Source organism: Cricetulus griseus (assembly GCF_003668045.3).
Source record: "Cricetulus griseus strain 17A/GY chromosome 1 unlocalized genomic scaffold, alternate assembly CriGri-PICRH-1.0 chr1_0, whole genome shotgun sequence".
NCBI classification, from domain to species: Eukaryota; Metazoa; Chordata; class Mammalia; order Rodentia; family Cricetidae; genus Cricetulus; species Cricetulus griseus.
The window spans coordinates 244824007-244848165 of NW_023276806.1; the positions used below are offsets into that span (position 1 = coordinate 244824007).

General features: G+C 41.6%; 1 protein-coding gene across 11 annotated transcripts in view; it reads right to left on the reverse strand.

Annotated features, from left to right (window-relative positions):
- Psd3 (pleckstrin and Sec7 domain containing 3) overlaps positions 1–24159 on the reverse strand; it is a 520985-nt gene that overhangs the window by 354583 nt on the left and 142243 nt on the right. Inside the window, exon 1 of one of the 11 annotated variants that reach the window (XM_035451486.1) lies at positions 23207–23437. The exons of the other annotated variants lie outside the window; for them this stretch is intronic. Within the exon in view, the coding sequence (XP_035307377.1) occupies positions 23207–23227 (21 nt within the window). The 5' untranslated portion in view covers positions 23228–23437. Of the gene's footprint in view, positions 1–23206; positions 23438–24159 lie in introns of those variants that run through there. 11 annotated transcript variants of the gene reach the window in all.

Below are 24159 nucleotides of genomic sequence, written 5' to 3' on the forward strand. Positions count from 1 at the left end.
GAGATTTATCTTTCTAAAAAAAACAAAATTCTATTTTACATGACAGATGTATAAAATGCATCAAGTAAGAAATAATAATTCAAAGCTCCATTCTTGACTCATTTTTTTATAAAAAGTTATTTAACACTATATAAATAAACATATAAGAAGTTTAGATATACACAAAGTGTTAACAGTTTCTCTGACAGGTAGATTACAGATAATTTATATTGTTTTCTTTTCCATTATCCTTATTTTCTGATTTTTCTAGAGTATGTATTGTTTATCTAATACAATTTTAGCTATGAGTTTACTTCCTAGAAGCCATAAAGTAAGAGGCCAAATAGAAAGGTTTCTGATGGGAAATCCAGAGATGGACTTCAGAGTAAAAACAGCTGAACAACCTTTCCTAAGAGAAGTTAACTTGGAATCTTTGGCAATACCAAGGACAACAGCAAAAGCTAAGCTAATCAGTACCTAAGCCTGCCATTTCCTCTAGGTCAGTTCCTACTTAACTCAGAGAAGTGTGCGGGGATCTAACAGTCAGAATGTAGACCAGGTAAGTGTTCTAGGGGTAAAAACTGGGAACACAGGTTGTGACTGAAGTTTACTACAAGCCCAGAAGGCACTGTGACCAAGGTTGCAGCAGCAGCCATGCCCACATGCTGCTGGGTTTCAACAAGTTTCACAGCAACAAATCAATAAAAGACTGAGCGAACTGGCAAGGAATAACTCACGCATTCGATCTGCCCCATGACAGTGAGTTTCTAGTGTAACCTCTCTTAAAATGTCAAGCACTGACTAAGCATAGGGATAAAGGACTTGTGGGAGATATAAAAGTAGAAAGGAAAGGGGCAGGTCCTATTGCTAAGATTGGGAAAATATGACATTGACAGTCAACCACACATAGTATTTTAGCTTGCTCTTCTCTCTCTGGCATGAAATGAGGCAGCTTTACATGTACTGGTTAGAATACAACAGTCAACAAACTAGACACAGAAACAGGAACGGAGCAGGGAACAGCAAGGATAGGTTGCCCCTTGTCTCCATCGAGGCCAGGCCTCAGAGATATACCAGAAACTGTTCAGATCACTGCTTTACTGGAACTACTTTCTAGAGGAAGCAAGGCCGGCCAACTTTTGACTTTACCAGTCTTTCTGTTTTCTCTCTTACTGTCTGTCTCTTTCCTCTTTCTTTCCCTCCCTCATTTTCCTCTTCCCACCATTATCACTATACAACAGAGCAAGAGACCACAGTCACTGAAGGATGAGGCAGTAACAAGCAATTCCTCCAAGAAGGAAAGTCACAACACCTGGGCTGCCTACATCCTTCTATCTGGAGTGAAGCCTATCATTTGCCCCAGCCCCTGCTTAATGGCCGGTCATTTTCTCATCTGAAAGGATATGGGTAAAGAGGGTTCTCAGATCCTTTTCCTGCTTCAGAATTCTGTATATCTACAAAATCCAAATGAAATCATGGAATATGACCCACAAGAGCATTGTAAAAAGGCAGCATGAAACCTTTTTTAATGTCTCATTTAATATTTCCCAAGTATCTATTTCGAAGTACATCCAATATGTATTCAAATTTTAATTTTCATAGAGTATAACTGAAAACAGAGTATCTTGCCTATAACTGAATTCTACAGCACCCTCTACCCATAATGAGTAGCTCTTTATGAAATCAGGTGAGTTTTAGCTTAGGCAAGCACATTCCTATTTGGCAAGAAAATGTTTGCCATTTGGATCAATAGCATCAATAGTTTATTTAACACACCAAAAGTAGATGTTGTAACTCTGATATAGTTAGACCCATACTTCTTTCCAAGAAAAAAATAGTTTTAGTATTCAGCTATTAGTTTTTATTACAACTTTATACAAGTGAAACATTCATTTGGTATTAAAAATCAGTCATTAATCAAGGCAATACCTCCATAGACTTGCCTACAGGTCAATCTTTGGAGATTTTCTCATCTAAGATTCCTCTTGCCCACATTCTCACATATGCCAAGGTTTGCATCAAATTGACTGAAAACAACCACCACAGTAGTATAGCTTTTAGTCCCCTGTACCAGCCAATTGAAAACAAGGGGGAAAAAAACTAAGGGAATCATTTGATCATTTGAAAAAAACATTTTCAGGTTTTTAAATGAAGTAACAATTACATATTATCTGAAACTATTACCCTAATAAAATGTATTCCATAAAAACAGTCAATGATAAATTTTGAAGTTTTTTCTCCCCAAATATTAAAGTATTATAGCAATGTATTCATTTTACCAGAGCCAATCAACTATTTCTTAAATAGTATGATTTTAATGTATACTTCTTGACTATAAATTAGTATCACTGTTAAGATTTTATTATTAAGCTTTGCTACCAATAGCATTCCTCATTTTACCACCAAATGTTCTATTTAAAAATAGAGTCAGGCAGGGCATTGGTGGCGCATGCCTTTAATCCCAGCACTTGAGAGGCAGAGGCAGGCAGATCTCTGTGAGTTCGAGGCCAGCCTGGTCTCCAGAGCAAGTTCCAGGATAGGCTCCAAAGCTACACAGAGAAACCCTGTCTCAAAAAAACAAACAAACAAACAAAACAAAACAAAACAAAAAACCATAGAGTCAGCCCAGCACTTTGCCATGTATTTCTAGTTTCCTAGGAGTCTAGGATAGAAAGATAGCTTGAGCCTAGGAATTCAAGGCCAGCTAAACAACATAACATGACTCCATTTCAAAACAAATATGTACAAACTAAGAGTTGAGTTTTTTTTTCTAAAGTCTCTACACTATAACATACATGGTAGCATAGCTAGCAATGGACCTAAAATACTCACTGTATAATGATATAATAAAAGTTATTTGTTTGGTTAAGTTGTGGTGGGCTGATGTTGAATCCAGGAGTTTGTTTTTAAAAGAAACTATTATGATACTTTCATACAAAAAGTAATTTAAATTAGGTTAACATTAGAAGTCTTGGAAAAACTGCATTAATGGCTAAGTAAGCTTAAGATAATTAGCTCATTTAATCCCCCAAACAATCCTACCGTGGCTGACACTGTTATCTTTGGTTTTCTATCAGAAAATATTAATAGAGTAATCAGAAACTCCAGAAAGGTCTACCTGACTCTCTGCCTCACTCCACATTCTTATCGACACCCCTGAGGTCAGCATGGCCACACTGGAACAAAACGTTCAATGTCTGCCAAATAAATCTTATGAACATTTAAATGTGCTACATTTCATTTGCCTAGTTAGCAGTTATGTTGACTGACACTGTTTTTGAAAAGATGAACACTTCACATATTGCTGAATGCCCTACAGAATTGGGGCTAGTCAGCCTAATCCATCCATTTGCAAAATAAGAATCAAATAAATAAATAGAGTAACCTTTAGAGAAGACTCAAACAGGGTAGGGTGAACAAAGACATGAGTGAGGAAGGAAGGAAATGAGCTCATTCCTGAATGCCACACTTCTTCGCCCACCATAATAATGCTGCCACCATAATGTCTGTGCTGTCTAGTGGAGCTTAAGATGACTTAAGTACGTACCAATTGTGAATAAAAATACTCTGTAAATTACACTTAGCACCATAGCATAATTTGGCAAAACATTTTTATTCTTGTCTGATTTTTAAAAATCTATTCTATAGCACTTCTGGTGTTATTACCATACTTTAGAAGCAAATCGTTCACAAGGTTTAGCTCTCCCTCTCCCAGCTGCTATCATTTGTCAATGGGTTCTCAGTTAGGGATGGAACTTTGTGCCCACCTTCCCCCTCCATGATGGGATTCTTCTCCAGCTTGAGTCTGTGCAGGGGCTGTACTACGATGTCAGACTACTGAGTTCACACGTGCAACTACCCTGATCTGTTTGGAAACCACTGGTTTGTTGGGATTTTTGGTTAAGTCAACCATATTCCAGCATAGGCCCCACAGACATTATGGTATATCTGAGGCCGGCAGCACTATTATGGTGGGTGCAACAGTGTAGGGCTCAGGAATAGGTTCATTTCCCTCCTCACTCAAGTCTTTGTTCACCATAACACATTTGAGTCTTCTTTAAAGGAGATTACATATATATATATATATATATATATATATATATATATATATACACACACTTTGTAGTAGCTAGATCTGGACAGCAGAAATTAGACACACTGGGTTTTTAAAAAAATATAAGAAGACATGAAGTTGAGTGGGCATGAGTCAAGGAAAAAATAGGAGAGGGAAGTAAATATGATCAAAATACAGTGTATGCAAAAATTGCTTTACAGAATGAGCAGTAATTTTATTAGTTAAATAAGAGTGTACAGAAAAAATACAAAACAAGGGTCTAACCACTGACTCATTCTTTTAACAAATTCTTCTACAGTACCTTCCATGTACCAACCATCAGGTTATAGCAGTAGAAACCAAACTGCTAGATTATCTTTCAGTCTTTTGTATCTGATAGTGCCTGACACATAGTAAGTACCAAGAAATGCTAAAGACAAACACAAACAATTTAGCTGTCTAGTCATGGCCAGAAAAGGCTGCCATTAGTAAAAGTGTATCTGAACTAGCCAAATAAAGCACTGGGATTCTTTGCAGAGACTGAAGAGCCCCTGTTTCCAGGGGATCCACTAAGCCAGTGTAATAAAACAAAAGGAGGAAGGTCCTATCCCACATCTACAGAGACATGCCTCTCAGTTATTGCAAAACAGATGAAAAACAGGCAAATAAAACTGTATTTTCAAAAATAAATAAATCCCCACATGTGAAACCTGCTTTTCCTCAATCAAATAAACTAGGAAAAGAGGTATTTCTAGGTCATTACCCAGGGGTCCACCATAACATTTATAAAATGCTTTATCTAATTAGATTAAACATTGCTTCCATTCCACATGGTGGTGGCTAATTACCCAACTCAAGACAGTTCACCCTACCCCCATGCCAAGTCCCTCCAAAGATCTACTCCAGACATGCAACTGAAAGCTAGCTCTCCAGAAGAAAGCATGTCAAAACAAGTGTTGATTTACTGGGGAGGGAGTTGAAAAGATGGCTAAGTTTTGGGACATTTTACTTAGAAACCTAAGGAACAGAAATAAGTGTTCTAATATTCCTTCAGAGACATACATAAAAACTTTGATTTCTAAAATTCTCTTAATCATCATTTTTAAATAAGCTACTACAGAAAAGTGATACCCACAAGTATGTTTGTACATCTCAATGGTGTCGGCTTGTTAGAAGGGAGCCTGCCATTTTCACAGGGATGGGGCTTTCAACCTGAGAGCAAACCAGGACCAACCATACCACAAGAGTGTTACATAAACAGAAGCCTGCACAAGAGAACCCCAGATAACTAACTATGGTATAGCTTCTATGAAGCATTCTCGATTGACTACCCACCTAATTTATGACTAACCAAGTCATAAGCCTACTATATATCTTATGTGGCTAATATTTATTCTAATCTTATAATCTATGTATAAAAAATTTAGTGCCCCAAAACAATATCCAACAAACAAACAGATGGTTATGTTTTGGCACATTGTGGGACCTTAGGGGGTAACACCCATCTGACCAAAGAAAATGATCAGGGCCAGCCTTTGATGGTTACACTTATCTCCAATCCCCACTGCTCTCTCTGCCTCCTGTTTTACCCCCCTGTGAACCAGACTCCACTGCACACTCCAGGTGCTATCAACAGAGCTGTTCTGCTTTGTCTTCCCTGCCATGGTGGGTCGTGACCCTCTAACACACTGGGAACCAAAATGAATCCTTTCCTCCCTTAAGTTGTTTCTACCAAGTTTTTGGGTCATAGCAACACAAAAGTAACTAACACAAGTGCTAAGTCTGGATAAATGGCAAACCCATGAGGTCTGTGAATCAAGCCAGGCATCTATGTCATGCTGCTCATAATGCCCCATCTGACCATCAAGTTCTGTTGATCTACATTAGGGTGTCTCATTTGTCTTTCTGCTTGGCTGAATCTCAACTACTGTGACCTGAGAGTCCAAAATAATCTCCCACCTACAGGCTCCTAGTAGATCTTCCTGGTCCCTTCCCTGCCTTCTCCACACTGCTAAAAAAAAAAAAAAAAAAAAAAAAAAAAAAAAAAAAAAAATGCTAAACTGCTTAAATTCCTCTGCCAATAACTACTAGTTTTCAATGGATAAAATCTAAACATCTAAGTAATATCCTGCATGGTCTAACCTCACTTACTTTTCCAAGGCCATTCTCCCTTTTTACATCCCATGTTACCTACCCAGGCCACTCTTCCCTCAGATATTTCTTGTGCTCACCTCTTTCCTCCACATGCCTTTGTCTCTAAGGCATATGCTTCTTCTGGCCAGCCCCATCTCATCTGCCACGGACATCTGTTGTTTCTCCCTGCCAAGCATCTTTCCTCTGGCCTCCTCTTAAAATTATCTCTCCCTCATTCTCACTGTACATGGTTTGACTTAAACTGCCAACTTCCGAGCATCCCAGTCCAGAGTCATGAATGTGATCACATAACACAGACCTAGCCACGGTACAATTCATCAATCCATAACTCAAACCAGACTTAATCAGAATTAATTTGAAGAACTTATCTAGAAACCCTGGAACAGGTACACTGACAGCCAGATGATGAGAATGGCACTGTCACACTAAGCAGTGGGCACACTGTGGCAAATGATGGGGCAGGGGGAATGTTAGGTCACAGGCTTTGTCACTGTTGATTCAAAGTTGGCCAAGTACTGTGTCTGTGAGGATCAGAATGCAGAAAACATGCAGGACAAAGACTCAAGTCTCTAATCTTGGTTCTGCAAATTACTATCTATAAGGTCCTGAGTCAGTCAATTAACTTTTATAGCTCTGTTTTCACATCTGGGGGACATAGAGTAGGATTACATATTTCCTAAGGACCAATCGCACCTATGATCCTACAACCTCCTTAAGAAGTTAGAGACTTTAAGTGGCTATACCAAAGCCAGGCCTTTCAAGCATCGTTTTTAAAGCCAGGTGTGGTAACAGCAACACTCCCAAGATCCATATAGGTTCAAGCCAAGCCTGGCTGACATAGTAAATAACACAGCAAAACATTAAAGGTTACTGATAATGTGTTATGTAAGGATGTAAACTGACACCACCTTTATACAAGGTTGATGAGTCAAGCCTTTGATTCTCACTCCACTTTAGGACAGTAAACTAGGACAATCATTAGAGATGCAGGTGAAAGTTTCTATAGATACTAATACTTAGTAGTCATCATGTTACAGTGTTGGACCTCAAAGTAGAAAACTTGAAATATCCTAAACATCCAGTAAGAATGAACTGACTAAATAAATTATGGTAGTCTTAAGATTAAGTACTATTCATCTAAAAACATATTTGCAAATAGTTTTAATGACATGGGGAAATGTTCATAACATAATGCTAAGCATGGTAAAGCATGCATAAAATAATGTATACTGTATAAATACACATATTCAGAATAAAACAAAAAATGGAAATGCCTCAAAAAGATTATCAGTTTTAACTCTAGAAACTACAACTAATCCTTTTTTCTTCTTCTGGATATATATTTAGATAGTTTGAGTTATCTACTATTATCAGGGCATTTTTGTAAACATGAAAATGTGTTATTTATTTATTTATTTATTTATTATTTATTCATTCATTCATTTATTTGAGGCAGAATCTCACTATATAGACCAGGCTGGCTTCAAACATTAAAGGCATGCACCACCACAACCAGCATTGTTTGTTTGTTTGTTTGTTTTCACTTTAAAATGGAAGTTTTAAAATTCATTACACAGCCTAAGTAAAGGTCATACATGCTTGTGAAACGTAATGCCTCCAGGCATCTATCTTACCTGCAATCTACAATCCCTATGATAATCACATTCACAAAGGGATCAACTAAGAAGGCCTCTGAAATGTGACATTGGCACAGTGACACAAGATCTCAGCACTTGTTAAAGTGCTTTTAAGTAACTGATGGAGGCACAAAATACTACCACCAAAGATGGTTAAAATGTCCACATAGTCCTCTAACCCTCCATCAACTCAGATGTATTTATCAGCTCAGCTCACTGATACCTATGCTGTAGGAAAATGAGTTGCAGAACTGAGGCAGAGTAAGCAGACAACCAGAGCCTGGCAGGAACAGGGTTTTGCATAGAGCCACTTCAGTTTTACACTGGTCTCTTTCTGGGCTCACTTGGAGATTATCGGGTCAAATTTACAATGCTGTTGAGCACACACTGCAACAAGTACAATACTGAACTTTAAGTTAGATTGTATTTACCAGTAATGATAAGCAAAAAAAAATTTAAAAAATTACAGAAGAATTCACCTCCAACTTAAAGAACTATGGTTGCTCTCTGGGAAGACAAAAAAACCTTGAGTATCAGAGTACACACACACACACACACACACACACACACACACACACACACACAGAGTCTTCAGAGAGGCCTCACAGCACACCAGGTCCTTGGGTGTCCTCCAGCTACAGGCCAGTTGTGACCTTAAGGCAGGACTTATCCTGCTCTGACCTGCAGAATTGATCCAAAACCATCTAAATAGCTCACTAAAATCAAAGCAGACTGAATTATAGTCTGATGAAATCCACAGGAAATTATTTTAAACTATTAGTGATAGTTTAAAAAAATAAAGACAAAGAAAAAACAGATCTCTGTTGTGGAACATTTGTTTAGGATGTGTTACATTCATTTATACTGTGGAACATTTGTTTAATGATGCAAAGATGTATTGTGTTCTTTTATGTTGCATTTGTTTAACAATGTAAACCTGTGCTACTTTTCCTGTCTAAAACACCTGATTGCTCTAATAAAGAGTTGAACAGTCACTAGGTAGGCACTAGAGAGAAACAGGTATGCCTGGTGGGCAGGGAATAAATAGGAGAAATTTAGGGAAGAGAGTAAGGAACAGGGGAAAAAGAGGAGTGAAGGACACCAGGTGCCAGCCACCCAGTTACACAGTCAGCCACAGAGTAAGAAAGAAATAAAGATATATAGAATAAAGAAAGACAGGGCTGTGGTGACACACGCCTTTAATCCCAGCACTTGGGAGGCAGAGGCAGGCGGATCTCTGTGAGTTTGAAGCCATCCTGGTCTACAGAGTGAGTTCCAGGACAGCCAAGACTGTTTCACAGAGAAACCTTGCCTATCTCAAAAAAAAAGAAAGAGGAGGTGTGATAAAAAGCCCGGGGGGAGGAGGGGGGAGCCCAGAGGCAAAAGGTAGTTAAAGAGAAACGGGATTAATTTAAATTAGAAAAGCTGGCTAGAAACAAGCCAAGCTATGGCAGGGCATTCATAAGTAAGGATAAGTCTCCATGTACTTGTTTGAGATCTTGGTGGTGGACCCCCCAAAGAGTAAAAGACAACAACTACAGATCTCTGGATATACTGCTCAAAGTTATTTAATGTTTTCCCATCTCATAGTAAAATCTTGAAAAGACATGTAACATACAGGAGGCTCTCAAAGGTAGGAGAGTGTGTGTGATAATAAAAGAAGAAAAGGTCATGAATTTGAGAGTGAGTGGGGGATTGGAGGACTTAGAGGGGAAGAGGTTGCAGTAAGGAGACAGCAGGGAGGAAAAGTAAACACAATGCTCATGTATGAAATTCTCAAAGAAAAGTAATAAAATGGCTTTAAAAGAAAATGTAAATGGATAAATAAAAATAGATGATTTTAAAAAATATGTATTGGCAGAACAAATAAATTCTCAGAAGCACCTCATCCTTGCTTCTGCTTTTATTGCAATGATGCAGGTTTTCAGTGAGACAGAGCATGAGGACACTGAATAAAGTTGAGGAAACATTTCCTCAGGAAAATCACTGGGCTGATTTCCGATAAGAAGACAAGAAAAAAGAACTCAAGTGTGTCCTAATTAGAACCAACACAGTGGCCTTCAGGTCATTCTGTTAGTACAAGGAAAGATGGAAAATGTGTCTAAATGTGTTTCACTACACATGTGTAGTGTCTCTCTGTGTCTATGCTGCAAGTGTGCAGATGTCCTTGGAAGCCAGGTGTTGGCTCTCCTGGAGCTGGAGCTGGAGCTTTAAGTGGCTGTGAGCCTCCTGAGGTGAGAACTGGGAACTGAATATGGGCCTTGTGCTAGAGCGTCACTCTTCACCTATGAGCCGTCTCTCCAGCCTTAAAGCTGGAGGAAAGCGGATGGCCCATCTTTTCTTTAAGTTCTGAGGAGGCAGGGTCTAATGTATCCCAGGTCAGCATGAGTCGAGTTCTGATCCTCCAGCTCCCATCTCTGGAGTGTCTAGATCACAGACGTCTAGGGATAGAAAGAACCCAGGGCCTCTGGTACTCTAGTAAGTCCAGAGGACAGTAAGTCCTCTGGTAGTCTAGACCCACTGAGATACATAACCAACTGGTGTTTTCATTTAAAATTAAATTATGCTCTCGAAGTAATTTATGTATCTGTGTTTTCAAAGGCTTATTATATTAATCACTAACTTATAGAATACACAAAGACCTAATTTGTTATATCTGGACACGTGATTCTCCAGACCCCTGCTTCCACACAGCCCCCAGTGGCAACAGGAGGCACAGACAACAACCTATACCTTGGCTGCTGCTGGGCCAAGACCCAGACATAGCCCATGGTGGCAGCCTGGGCCCAGATGACTCCATGTGGCAGTGTGGCAACCCAGATAGGCATGGTTCTGATGGCAGCGTGGCTCTCAGACAATAGCATGGGCACAGGTTGTGCCCCAGACCTTAGCATCCATGTGGCCCTTGGTGGTACCATGGGCCATGAACCTCAACACAGAATCTAGCTGTGGTAGGACCACCAGACCCAGACACGGTCCTCAGTAGCAACCTGGGCTCAGATGTCACCATGGCCCCTGGTGGCAGCATAGACTACTCAGATTAGCATGACTCCACAAATGCATGACCCTAGACACCAACATGGCCTCAGGTGACAGCCCAGACTCCTGGCACCAGCATGGCCTTTGATGCTATTGGGAGCTATGAACATCAACACACACCCTGGCTTCAGTAGAGTTACAGGGCCGTCAGCTGCAGCCTGAGTCAGATCGTCATCATGGCACCTTGTAGCAATGCAGGCACAGCTGCATCATGACCCTCAGATCCCCTCCAGGCCTCAGGTGACAGCCCAGACCCAGGGTATTTGCATGACATTCGGTGATATCAGTAGCCATGGATATCAACCCAAACCCTGACTGCAGTAGGGCCACAGACCCAGATATGGCTCTACTCTGAAGCCTGGGCCCAGATATCATCATGTCCCCCAGAGACAGCACAGGCCACTCAGGATAGCATGGCCCCAGTGACAACATGGCCCTCAGACACCAAAATGGCCACAGGTAACAGCCCAGCGAGGTAGTCAGAAGTCCAAGAAGGAGGGAAAAAATGGTCTTTCGATTTAAATTAGACCCTGAAGTCTGCCCTCCTGAACACGCAAATGAAATTTGTTTGAAGTCTCTTCAGCTAGCTGATAATTATGCAAAACACCTAGATGTCCACAGGTTCATGTCAGACAACAAAAACATGCAAAAAGCTGAAAGGCAGGGATAGTGAAATGCAGCATTTTCCTAAGTTACTAAGGTAGAAGACACCTAGTAGGGAAGGATCAGACAGAATAAAAGCCGTGCAGGAACACAGCCCAGCAAGGGAGAAGGAACTCAGAAGTACGCCCAGTGATCTCTACTCTAAAGGAGATGCTCTAGCACTCCCAGCTTGTCAAGAATGTAGCTCAGTCCTCATCCCAGACTAAAAGGATCAGAGTCTTCAAACATGTCCTCACATGGTTCCTACAACCACATCTGAGAAGCAGCTGTTCACCCCACAAGATCTACAGGCATCTGTACTGCTCAAATCAGTACTTATTACCCATCTGTTCCCTTGAGTTGGTTACATCTAAACAGGGGGCTCTATATGTATAATACAGATGGTGAATATAAGTTCATAGGAAATCAGATTACATGCATGCTAAAAAGTTGGTGGTTAATCTGTGTTCCAAGTAACTGCTAAAGAACCCATGAACTACCAACAGAATTCAGACAAATATATACCCCAGACAATGTGGATACTGCAACCAGTATTCAAGCATGCTGTCACTTTTCCCATCTTAAAACCTCTTTTCACTCCTATCTAGGCATTCCCCACTTTCCCTTGCTATAAGCAAGTAGTCCTCGAAATCTTTGTCAACAGACATGATTGTTTCTTTCTCTACTCCCCTGCTCTCTTCCATGCTCAGTGATCTGTTTTTGTTCACCATTGCTCCCCCATTGCTATTAAGACGTCCATTCATGATCTCCCCATTGCTATGTGACCAGTCAGTCCGCAGCTGACCCTCATTTGACCTTTTAAGAAGCACCTGGCCCATCATTGAAGTGTCTTCACTTGGCTCTTCTCTGACACCAAATTTAAGATTTTCCTCCAGTTTGTTGTTTGTTTCTCCTTTGTTGAGCAGTCCTCTCACCTCTCACCTTCAGTGAGCAAGCAGCCCAATTCTTAAGGCTGAGCCTCCTCTCTTTCTCACTGAGAACTACTTCCTTGTGTATTTCCTCTAGTCACATATCTGACAATGCCACACTATCTCTAGCCTGGACCTCTCTTTTGAAAACCAGTCAAAGAATCTCCAAAACTGAGTTCCTTGCCAGGTATGAGGGCTCATGCCTGAAATCTCAGAACATCTGAGACAGAAAAAAATGTCACAAAATTAAGGAGAACCTGGGCCATTGGGTGATAGCTGATCTCAAAAAAAAAAAAAAAATGGAGAGGGAAGTAAATGAAAATCAAAAATGAATCTCCCTGCTCCATCTAAGTCAATGTTGCACAAAGAATTGCCTCTCCACAGGTCTGTTCATTTCTGCCCTTCTTCTTCCTGCCCACTACAGGGTATTCTCATGAGATATAACTGCTCTAAAAACACAGGCCAGATCATGTTACACCCTTAATGGACACTCTTTCCACAGCTTCTCTACTCACACTAGACACAAGCCAAACCCTTACAATAGTCCAAGACTCTACAGGAACTGCTGATCTTGTCTGCTTTCCTCTGCTCATGACTTCCCAGTTCCTGCAAGGCAGAAAGCATCACCCTGCCCTAGACTCTGTATTTGCTGATCCCCATCTCAGGTCATGCACCATCTTCAACCAAGCATGCGTCTCATAATTCCTATTCTACTCACTGTCAGCTATCCTCCTGTCCTTTATTTTGTCCTGGAAGACTCTGTACCATCAATATTCACACACACACACACACACACACACACACACACAAATATCTGTGTCATCTTAAAGAAATAAGAGTGCTCTCTCTCTCTCTCTCTCTCTCTCTCTCTCTCTCTCTCTCTCTCTCTCTCTCTCTCATTGGCTACTGAAAACCCAGTACCTAAAACTATGCCTAGAACAGAGGAATTCACTAAATATCTGTTGAATTAAGTATACGAATAAAAGCCAGGTGACAGTGAGTGTTACAGAGCCGTATATAATCTATTATAGTAACATTTTTACAGTTGCATGTTTAAAGATCACTAAATATGAATACACATATTCAGTTATTATATGAAAACAAACCTCAAATGTGATCATTAAATTAGCCCCATAAAATATGGCCCACTCTAAAGAAGCAGCTGTCTAAACTCAGATGCTCTGACACACTCACAGGATGCCATGCTTCCTCAAAACTCTAAATCTTGCTTCAGCAGAACACATTTAAATGAGAGCTCTACACACTCATCCTTCCTGCAGGCAGGAGAAAGTGGCCAGGCCAAGGTAATGGACTTTGATTTCTTCAGGTGAAAGGGAAATTATGATGCATGGTGCAAGCACTTTATGTTTTAATGATGTATAAAATCTGGGTGTCACCCACTTTCAGTGAACTTCTGGACTCAGGTGCAAAATAGAAGGAAAAAAACACCTGCTATGCTTCAGTAGCACACAGTAAATGAGCATGTAGGTGTAAGACATGTTTTTATAAGCCACTTTCCAGAAGTTAAACGTGTCTTTTAGATAAAAGAAAAGGAAGAGTTTCAGCACCTGCTTATGTGTGGAATTGAATTATCCCCAAAAGAAGTATCTCTGCATACAAGAGAAATGGTGAAAGGCAGAGAAAGGTCTAAAATGATTTTAAAACAACATTTTAAAAGTGCTAATTCCTCTACTTTAATAATATTGTAATAATACTAATTTGCACATAATAGGTTTGCTATTGTTTCTGAAGTTATGTTCATAGTAGGAGCTCCCACTAGCAACCTCAAAGATGAATAAACAGCACTTAAGACACCTTAGCTGATGTCCATTATCACTAATAATCACAGGAAGTCATCATGATTCTGGCAAACTTGGGAAATTCTGCTCACATAGGGATTACCAAGAACCACTTGTGTTTGTCCCCAAATTATGATGGTTGTACTTACTACTAAAACTGTGTACGCCTAACAAAACACCCCCCAAAATAATTAAACATAGGCATAGTAAGAGTGGCTGTAGCAGCCGGGCATTGGTGGCTCACACCTTTAATCCCAGCACTCAGGAGGCAGAGGCAGAAGGATCTCTGTGATTTCAAGGCCAGCCTGGTTGGTCTCCAGAGCAAGTTCCAGGATAGGCTCCAAAACAATACAGAGAAACCCTGCCTTGAAACCACAAGTGGTTGCAGCATAAATGCCAAATGGAACATTTTTAAAAGCCAGTAAGAAGCAGCCCTCCCTGCTTTCTGCTTCCTTCCTTTCCTGCCCTGACTGCTCTCAATAATGGACTGTGACCTTGAAGTGTAAGCGAAAACAAATCCTTCACCCGCCCCAGAAGACAACATGCTAGGCGCAGTGACACATGCCTATAATCAGCACAAAGGATGTCAAGGCAGGACTGACAAGATTTCAACATAGCTGGGCTACATAGTGAGCTCCAGGTCAAAGATATTAAGTGATCATTAGATAATTTTATTTTGTTTTTAAATCGCCATTATTAAAAGGAAGCAAAGTAAAATATTATTTGTAAAATACAAAAGTTCATGATTCAAATATGGCTATATACACTACATAGGTTGAGAAAATAGAACTATCATTTAATTTATAACTTCTAACTCCCTTGCTAAGTTTCTTTTGATTTTATAATTAAATCACATCTCAGTCACTTAAGTAAGCATATACATACAGATACTGGTTTAATGTTTTAAAAATCTTGGCATTAGTTTCCCTAAGACTATCAGGGTCTTTTACATCTATAAGCTAAATAGCTTTACTTGAGCTCTGGTTTTAAACTATCATACTATGTCTTATTAGAGTTCTCCAGATGGCCCAAAACAGGATTCAACAATACAAGACAATATGAATTGACATAAAAGCCTCACCAGGAATGTAGGAAGAAATGTTTTAAGAATGAAAAGACAGGGCTTCATAAAGTACTTGTCTAGCATCCATGAAGTCCTGGGTTTCATCCCTAGCACCATGTAAATGGTGTGTTGCAGTGCATGCTTATAATACTAGCATAGGAGGGGGGGAAAGATCATTCTCAGCCACATGAAATCCTGTCTCAAAATAAAAGGTGAGAAGGAGAATAAAGGAAAAGGAGAAGATAAAATTTAAGAAATGAATGAATGCAAGGTATTTCTAAGGCTGTTTTATCACACCAGGCAAACACAGCTCATAGTCTTTATCTACTTCCAACAGAAGATTCTGTCAGGAGGCAAAGAACAAGGTAAGGACTTTCACAGCCTTGCTACCCTTATCTTTCGTGATCTATATTGTTATTTGCAAGAAGAGACTTAAATGCGAGTCACACACCTGCAACTTGCAACTCATAAACACTGACTAAAAAGGGGGAGAATTCCATCTCCACAAACTGCAACAAAAGCCCACAGTGAGGCCAACAGCAAAAAGCTGGCAGGCCACAAATCTTGATGAGCCTGTAAATTCTATTCCAGGGTTAGACAAGGCCAAACATTAGCGCACTTTCACTGCCCATCTCTTCTTGAGAGGCTTCTTATACTAACCTATTTAATTGTCTACAATATTTAAATAAGTCATTGAGCAAACATTTATTTAATGACTACCACATGCTAAAACTTTTCTTCTGACTTTTACATCACACTTTTACAGGTAATCAAGACAGATGCCAGGAAGGTCAGTGTACCACTTAATAGATATGTGACCTTAAGAAAGGCAGTACTAGTTCTACCACTATGTGAGTATAACTTCCATCCAAAGGTCATATTCACTGCCCACTTAACTGCTTTTCCATGTAGTCCTAAGCGTCCCACCCAGTCAGTGTTAGTGAGGTATTTAATGACATCATCACGAGGCAGTGAGCCACAGGGATGGCAAAATAGTTTGCCCCAGGGTGATACAACTATGTGACAGATTCAAGATATGAATCAGACTAAGGAAGGTCTGCACCCTAACCATTGCATAGTGCTGCCTCATGCTAAGGCAGAATCTCCTTTATGAGGAAACGGTCTCCTCTCTGGGCTATGCACTTAGCAAATTCTTCAGGAGACTCCAACCAGCCACCTAAAGCAGCTGAAGTGTAGAAAATATGCAAAATGCTCTCTATTTTTATTTCCATCAAGCCCCTTTACTCCTGAACAGGTTCATGAAGTTCCATGTGCCTGCAGGAGGCCTCCAGAGAATCAGCAATGGCAAGAAGATCCAAAACATCTCTAAGCACAGCTGCAGAAACAGACATGCTAGATCAACATCCTGTGATCTCCCATAGGGAAGGATGTTTGTCACCTAGAGAACACACCACCTAACAAGAACTAATTAAAGGCTACAGGCCACAACTAGAAAGTCATTACTGTCACCAGATTAGATCTCAGATTCCAGCATTCTGCTCTTCAGAAATATACAGGATGATCATAGAACATGGGTGGCCCTTCCTGGTACTACTAAACCAGAATCTTCAGGCATCCCTAGAAATCTACAGCTGGGAGGTTCTTGTGACAGAAAAGTTGGAAGACATGACTTAGATGGTGAAATAACAGCATCTATAAAGATTGAGCAGGCTTGACTAGGTTAGGCGTCTTCTCTCAAAAAGTAGGTCTCTGTCCCATCCAAGAAAGCACTGTGTTCTACACAAAAGTCTCTAGAAGAATGGTTTCAGGGTGTCCTTTCAATGAACCTATGGATCTCAAAGTCTTTAGAGTTCTTCCCAAGAAGCAAAACCCAAGGATAAATCCTTTTTCCTTTTCCTTTCTGTTCTTTCTTTTGAGACAAGGTCTCATTCCAGAGCCCTGCTGGCATAAACTCTTCCATGTAATCCAGGCTCCAGTTTCAGTTCACACAAATCACCTGCCTCAGCTTCCAGAGTACCACTATGCCCAGCTTGGTCCTTTTTCCTACCAGAAAGAAGTATAAAAACTTGATTACACAATCCTTTTACTTAATTTGTCTACTCATTTCAACAAATATATAAGCATGATGAATGGTTCTTTGCTTAAGATAAAGACATTGAAAAAGAATGAAGATGCAAAGACAATTCAGAGAATGGCAGATGTTTGAAAACTATATATCACATAGGAGACATGAACCAAGAAACTATATGAACAATTATTTCTCCAAAGGAGATGTACAGGTAGCCAACATACACAGGAAATAAAATACTATCAGGCATTGGAGAAATGCAAATCAAAACCATAATGAAGGGTAGTTCCCACCTGTAATTCCATTATGAGTGGGGGGTAGGGGGAGAAGATCAAAGCCAGCCTGAATCTAGAAAGAGTTCACTGCCTCTGACCCACACTGAGAATTCCTCAAGTTGTCACACATACTACACACAAAATCTGTTCAGTGTACGTAACTGTAGAACAACCCTGGACCCTATAATGTAGCTGTTCATCCCCTAGATCTGTCACACAAAGTATTTGAGTTTTTTTCTGTCCCACTGCCTTATGAGTACACTGTATCTCTAACTAAGATATGAAGTATTTTCACTTCTCTATCAGTATCCAGTGCAACACACCTTTCCTGTCAATGTGTGTCATCCAGGCATTTTCCTGTTGTCTTCATGCTCCTTGAGTATCTATTGGTACTCCAAGACAGCTCTGTATGCTTTTCAAGAAAGACCTTCACTGTTTTGATACCCGCCACTGTCCAACTGGATCAGCAAGACTATGCTACACAGATTCTCAGGAACTTAAAGGGAGAGCAACAGACACTCCTTTCAGAAAAGAAAGAAGTCAACTGTAATGTTGTCATCACTTCCTTAAGTCACGCATTCTTCAATTAGGCTAAACTAATAGACAACTCTCAGCCAGACTAGACTCAAAACTTTTCCCATTTACATAATACTACTTACAAAACATGTTCCTGTTTACCTCCTACGGGCAATTACATTTTCTCTCTCATCTTTCAAATGAATTTATCAACTTTCATTAAAATCTCATACCTACCATATACTTTCCCCACATCTGTACTCATCAGTCACGATGGGATAAATATGAACAATTCTCAATGTATCAGAGCCCACTCAGTAAACATTAGACAGTAGCCAGGGACTCAAGAGGGATGGGTCAGCTCAGGTCAGACGATGGCATCCCTTAAAGCACTTTTGCTTGAACGTCTCTCTGTGTAGAACAATAGCCATTAGCTATCGAAGACTATATACATGCACTGAAACTAAATAAAATTCAGAAGTCAGCTCTTGAGACTAGCCATATTAAAATCTCACTAGCCACATACAAATGCTGGCTACTTGACAAGGGACATGCAGAACATTACGAACAGAACAGAAAGTTCTACTAAGGTATGCTGACAAGGAGCCTAACTGAGTCCATCATTCATGGGAGCCAAATTCTTAGGAGCAGCAATGTCAGTATTTATCAATGTAGAGTTTGACTCTATGAAGAATGACTGGAGGACACTGGGTGTTCTCCAAACATTCTCTTAGGTCAGCTTAGTTCAGTAGAAAAACCTGGGAGAGACTCCGTGAATAAATGGATGGATGAATAGTATGTACCTTAATTTCTGCCCTAGTTTACTTACAAGATATTAACTTCCTGAAAGCAATGATGCTTTTTTGTTTGCTTTGTTTTGTTTTCTCATGGAGATTTTATGAGAAGAACTGGGTGTCAGCAAACGAGGCAAGCAGTTCAGGGACCCTTAGGTGCCACCAGATCTATATCTGTAAAACAAAACAGCTACCCAAAGGGTACTGTGATATTCGTAGAAAACTCCAGACCTGAGAAAGCAGCTTCCATTTTCATGCAGTCACTACTGAAAGCTTTCACACACACACAAAGGGGAAGACACAGAAGATGCCCTGCCAGATCAGACAGCTTGCCTCCAATTTCATGGTATTTTTCTACTGTAAATTTACTAGAAAGTAATATAATCACAAAGACAGCAAGCATCTAATTGCACAGAGTCTGTGCCACTCAATATGACCTAGAGTCCCTTCCTCAGTGTCCTGTGACCCAATCTACCTTGCCCAGCAGCTTCTTGGAAAATAGTTTCCAGAACCCTAAATTCCAGAAACGCTGGTACAGTTTTACATACAGAAAAGCAATCCCATTAGTGCCTGGCCAATGATCTCCTGAGGCCAAGCAAAGGAAGCCACAGCCGCTTTTTAACACCTTCTGTTTCCCATGTGCACTCACCCTCAGCCATGGGAAGAGCCAAGCTGCCTCATTTCTACAAGTCACTTTTTCTTAGCAAAGGTCCAGGGACAGAAGGCCAGACAAGCAGGAGCATCCGGGAATGCCCTCTGCTGGTTCCCTAGCCCACCTCTTATTGTTTCAGAAGCATTTTCAACAAGCTCTGAGCTCCAGCTCCTGGGAAGAAATAACAAGGAAAAGCAGTCTTCTCTATGTCAACACCACTGCAGCACAACCATCCAGATACTTCTGAGGTGTTAGAATGAGTATAAGTGAGACTTGCATTCAACTTTAAATTGTTAATCTGCTTTATTTTTATTTCAATTATTTATGACTAGAGGGAACTCTTTAATGTGTGCTGGACAAAAATTTATACAATTTTTATCTCTTGAGCCAAGTAATACTAGTGCTGTTGTTTAAGCCAATAAACCTATCATATGGTTGCTGCTGATGAATTTGGCATCACCTTTTAGATCCAAAACCTCAGTTTGTGCAGCATGCAGGGCTAACTCTGAGGACACAGGAAAGGAGAAAGCAAATTACACTACCTCAGCTTGAATATTTGCTTTGCAACTTTGTTAACTGTGGGATCCTAAGTCTTGAATTTCTCAGGACTTCCAAGATGGAGTTGATGACAGTAGTGACCTCACAGCTATCATAGGGACAAGACTTGATCCATGTCAGAACTCAAAAACTATTAGCTGTGACTGTAGCACTTCATTGTGCATGCAACACTTTGCTGTAAAGAAAGCATTTTCTAAAAGGTAGGACCTGAAATGAAACTTAAAGGCACGCCTTCTTCTCAAATGTGCATGAAAGTATGTCTTACAAACACAAGGGCTTAAGTTCGCACCCTACAACCCATGTACAAAAGTCAGATGCAGGGGTACACACATGCAATCCCAGCACTGGCGAAGCAGAGACAGGAACCCCACCAATCAGCTGGCCTAGAATAAACTCCCAAGCAATGAGAGACTGTACCAGAAGAGGGTGACCTGATGGCCTCTGGCCTCCACATGCACAGGCATTATGCATGTGTATACACAAACTCACAGCACATGTAAATACATCATACAAAAGGAAAACTGTTCCAGCCTCAGGTAGAAATGGGATGCTTCTACTCACTCCAGATACCTAACTCCAAAAATAACCATTTAGGAAAGCTCATAAGCAAGTACAGTTGATGCATACTTTTGATATAAGACCATAAAGGAGGAGTATTTCAAACAAGAGCATTGTGTGCCACAAGTAAGTGAAAAAAAAAAAAAAGCAGCCATGGATTCTACCATGGGAGGAGAGAAGAACAGGGGGGCTTCCTTATATCACAGATGTTGTTAAAAGAGAATTATCCACCACCCCTGGAGTTCCAACAAAGTCCTTACCCATTTGGCAACACCAACTGGATTCCAGTTTGTTTACCTTCCGGGCAAAAAAAAAAAATCGTTCTTTTGGTAGGGCAAACAAGTGTTGAAAGGACATGTGCTATTTTTGTATAAATAAGATAGCATAAGCAAAGACTCATTATTAATTTATGGGTTACACCTTATTTTCCAACAAAGCACAGTAATTTGGATTTAGGATAGCTTGTCAACTAAACACTTCAAATTATGGTTTTCTCCACTGTAAACTCAGTCACTACAAATGGAGCTTTGGAAGATAACTCAGAACCACACAGTGGAACTAAGGAAAATAGCACATTTCATTTCTGAATACACACACAGTATCACAGATAGAAGCTTGTCAAGACATGAACGCTGAGAGCTAAAACTCTCGAAAATGGCATCAGTATCCTGTATGCCATCCACCTCATCCTACTATGAAATCTAGAGAACTTCATTAATACTCCCTGAAAATAAATCAGGGTTGGTCTAACTCGAGACAACTCAGGAGGTGTAGGGAAACAGCTAAGCACTGGCATAGCACACATCAGCCCCTGGTTTCAATAGTTAGCACCACTTAAAAAAAATAAAAAAAAAAAACAGGAAGAAATCCATTCATGATGCTGGAAGCACGTGGTGGAGAACACTTGCAGCAGACATGATCCAGGTTAGACGACACCCCGCCCCCTGCAATCTTCTATAACCATATTTCACACACTAACGAGCAGGCCGTGGTTACATTTTCCTCTTCTGTCAGCCTAAAGCTCAACCAAGTCTGAATATATTGCAAACAAAACTGAGAATGATCAGCATGTATTACTCACCTTGTAACCCAACCCAAAACCCCAAAATACCATCTTCTCATCATTGCCAAATGACATTATCCCCATAATCCCCACAAAAAGCAGTTTTGAAGCCAAAGTGCATACACAGTTTGATGTCCACACTTTCTGCTCTGCACCTCTTAACCAAGACCCAGATTAACCCATTGTAACACTGGTGACTTAGTTTATGAATAACGCATGACAAATCTCTCCAGAACTTCTACAGGGAATCAAGGCTGCAAAAAGCATTCATTTATTGGGAGAGGGTAGAAAGTATATCTGCTCTCTCTCATCCTTTCCCCAACAACTTAACAAAAGACAACCAACCCCAGGACCAGGGCTTCTTCTGGGACTTCCAAATCCATAAGACAGACTCCCTGCCTTCTCTGGATCCTGCATAGATCCCATTCGGTCTCTCCTGACAGAGAGCTGGCTCCTAGAGAGCACAAAATCTGTCTCAGTCACCGGCCACTGGGCTTGGCAACATCCTTTGTACATACTCGATTGCACATAATGAATTGCACCATGTATTGCCAAAACCCCACTTACAGTGATTTTTTTTTCAGATCTCCCTACTCTCTATATCTGCACCTGGACCCACTCAAGAAAATCTCTGGAGCGGAAATCCTGGATCCCAGTGTCGGGAGGGCCAGAGTCTGGAAACTGCAGTCTTAATTCCCATTGTATCTTCTGCCTGGTGGTGTTTAACATCCTTCTACATCCAGAACAGTGGCAAAAGTAAACACTTATTACTGAGGGAACTGACAGCATTGTAAACTCAACCTCTAATTGGTGGTAGCCTGTTTGCTTGTTTTTTTTTTTTAACATTTTTTTCATAATATCAGTTACCAGGACATCTATGGCGAAAGTTACATGAATGTAAAACAGAATCACGCAAATGTCTTTAAAAAGCTAGTGGAAATGTTACACGGAATGATATCCCTGTGTTTGCTTTCTCCGTGCAAAGGTTTCTCTCTCTCTCTCTCTCTCTCTCTCTCTCTCTCTCTCTCTCTCTCTCTCTCTCTCTCTCCTTTCTTTCTGACAGAGAAACATGATAGTCAATCAATCTGAGAGCTGACTTGGCAGGCTAACATGGGCACCTTCGGTCCTCTTTAATGCCTCCTTCTTTAGATCATTAAGCAAGAAGGAGCTTTCAGGTTTCTTCTCCCCAGATGAGGTTTACAAGGCAGTGAATTAAGAACACGAAACCTTAACAACAAAAAGTTGGCCCTCTTGGTCCCCCAACAAACACAAAGAAAGAAAAGGGGAAAAAAAGAAAAAGAAAAAGAAACAGTTATCAGATCGCAAAGTGGAGTGACCCAGAGATCCTGATGGGGCAGAGGCAAACGACAAGGCAAAAAGCACCCCGGGTCAGGTACGGCAGGGACACGGTGACAGACTCCACACACCCTTCCTTCCCCTAGCCCGGGTCAGCCGGCGAGCTCACCGCAGCGTTTCTTCCTTCCATCTTCCATCGCCCGCCCGCGCGCGCGGGGCTCGGGGCCGCGGGGCTGCGGGCGACCCGGCGGCGGCGGCGGCGGCAGCGCAGGGAAGCGGAGGGGCCGGGCCGGGTGCGCGAGTGCGGGCTGGCTCTTTGTTGCGCGCCCCGGGACGGCCAGCGGCGGCGGCGGCGAGCACCCCGGAGAGGAGCGGCCAAGCCCGAGGCGGGCCCCCGGGCCGGCCCCCAGCAACGTCAAGGCGAAGGCGGCGGGGGCGGTGCCCCGCGCGCGCGAACGGGGACGAGGAGGCGGCGGAGGCGGGGGCGACGCTCGGCGGAGCGGTGTCCTGCAGCCTCGGCTGCCTGTTGCTTTGTCTCCTTCCGCAACACTTTAACCAGCCCGGGGAAAGTGAGAGGCGCGTTCGCGGGCGTTTCCTCCCCGAGAGCCCCGGGAGCGGGCGAGACCCGCGCGCGCCGTCCCACCTGGGCCCCAGGGCGCGCGCTCGTCCGCTCGCCCGCTTGCCCGCCCGCGCGTCTCCTCAGGGTCGCGGCGCTGTGGGGAGCTGGTTTGTCTAGGAGGGCGCTCCCGGACCAGAGTCTTCAGTCACTGGCCTGTGAGGGCGCTCAGGGCCACCTGCCCCAAGCAAACACTCCAGTCCCTGGGACCAACTGTAAAGGCCCTTTTCTCAAGGAAACAGTTCTCATCCTGATACAGTAGGCTCTAGGGTCCACACAGCAAGCTTGCCACTGGGACTATCCCACAAAGAAATATCACTTCACTGAGTTTCTGTCAGGGCACTTCTGCCCCACCTGTCCCCCATTTGATCCTTGCAGCAGAAACAAAGGTTGGAAAAGCTCCCTTCACGGGGGATGAGAAAGACCTGGAATATATAAACCGCCTTTCCTGACCGGTGGTTCCATCTAGGAGTTATGAACGTATGTGGAAGCTGGTGGCTAATTTT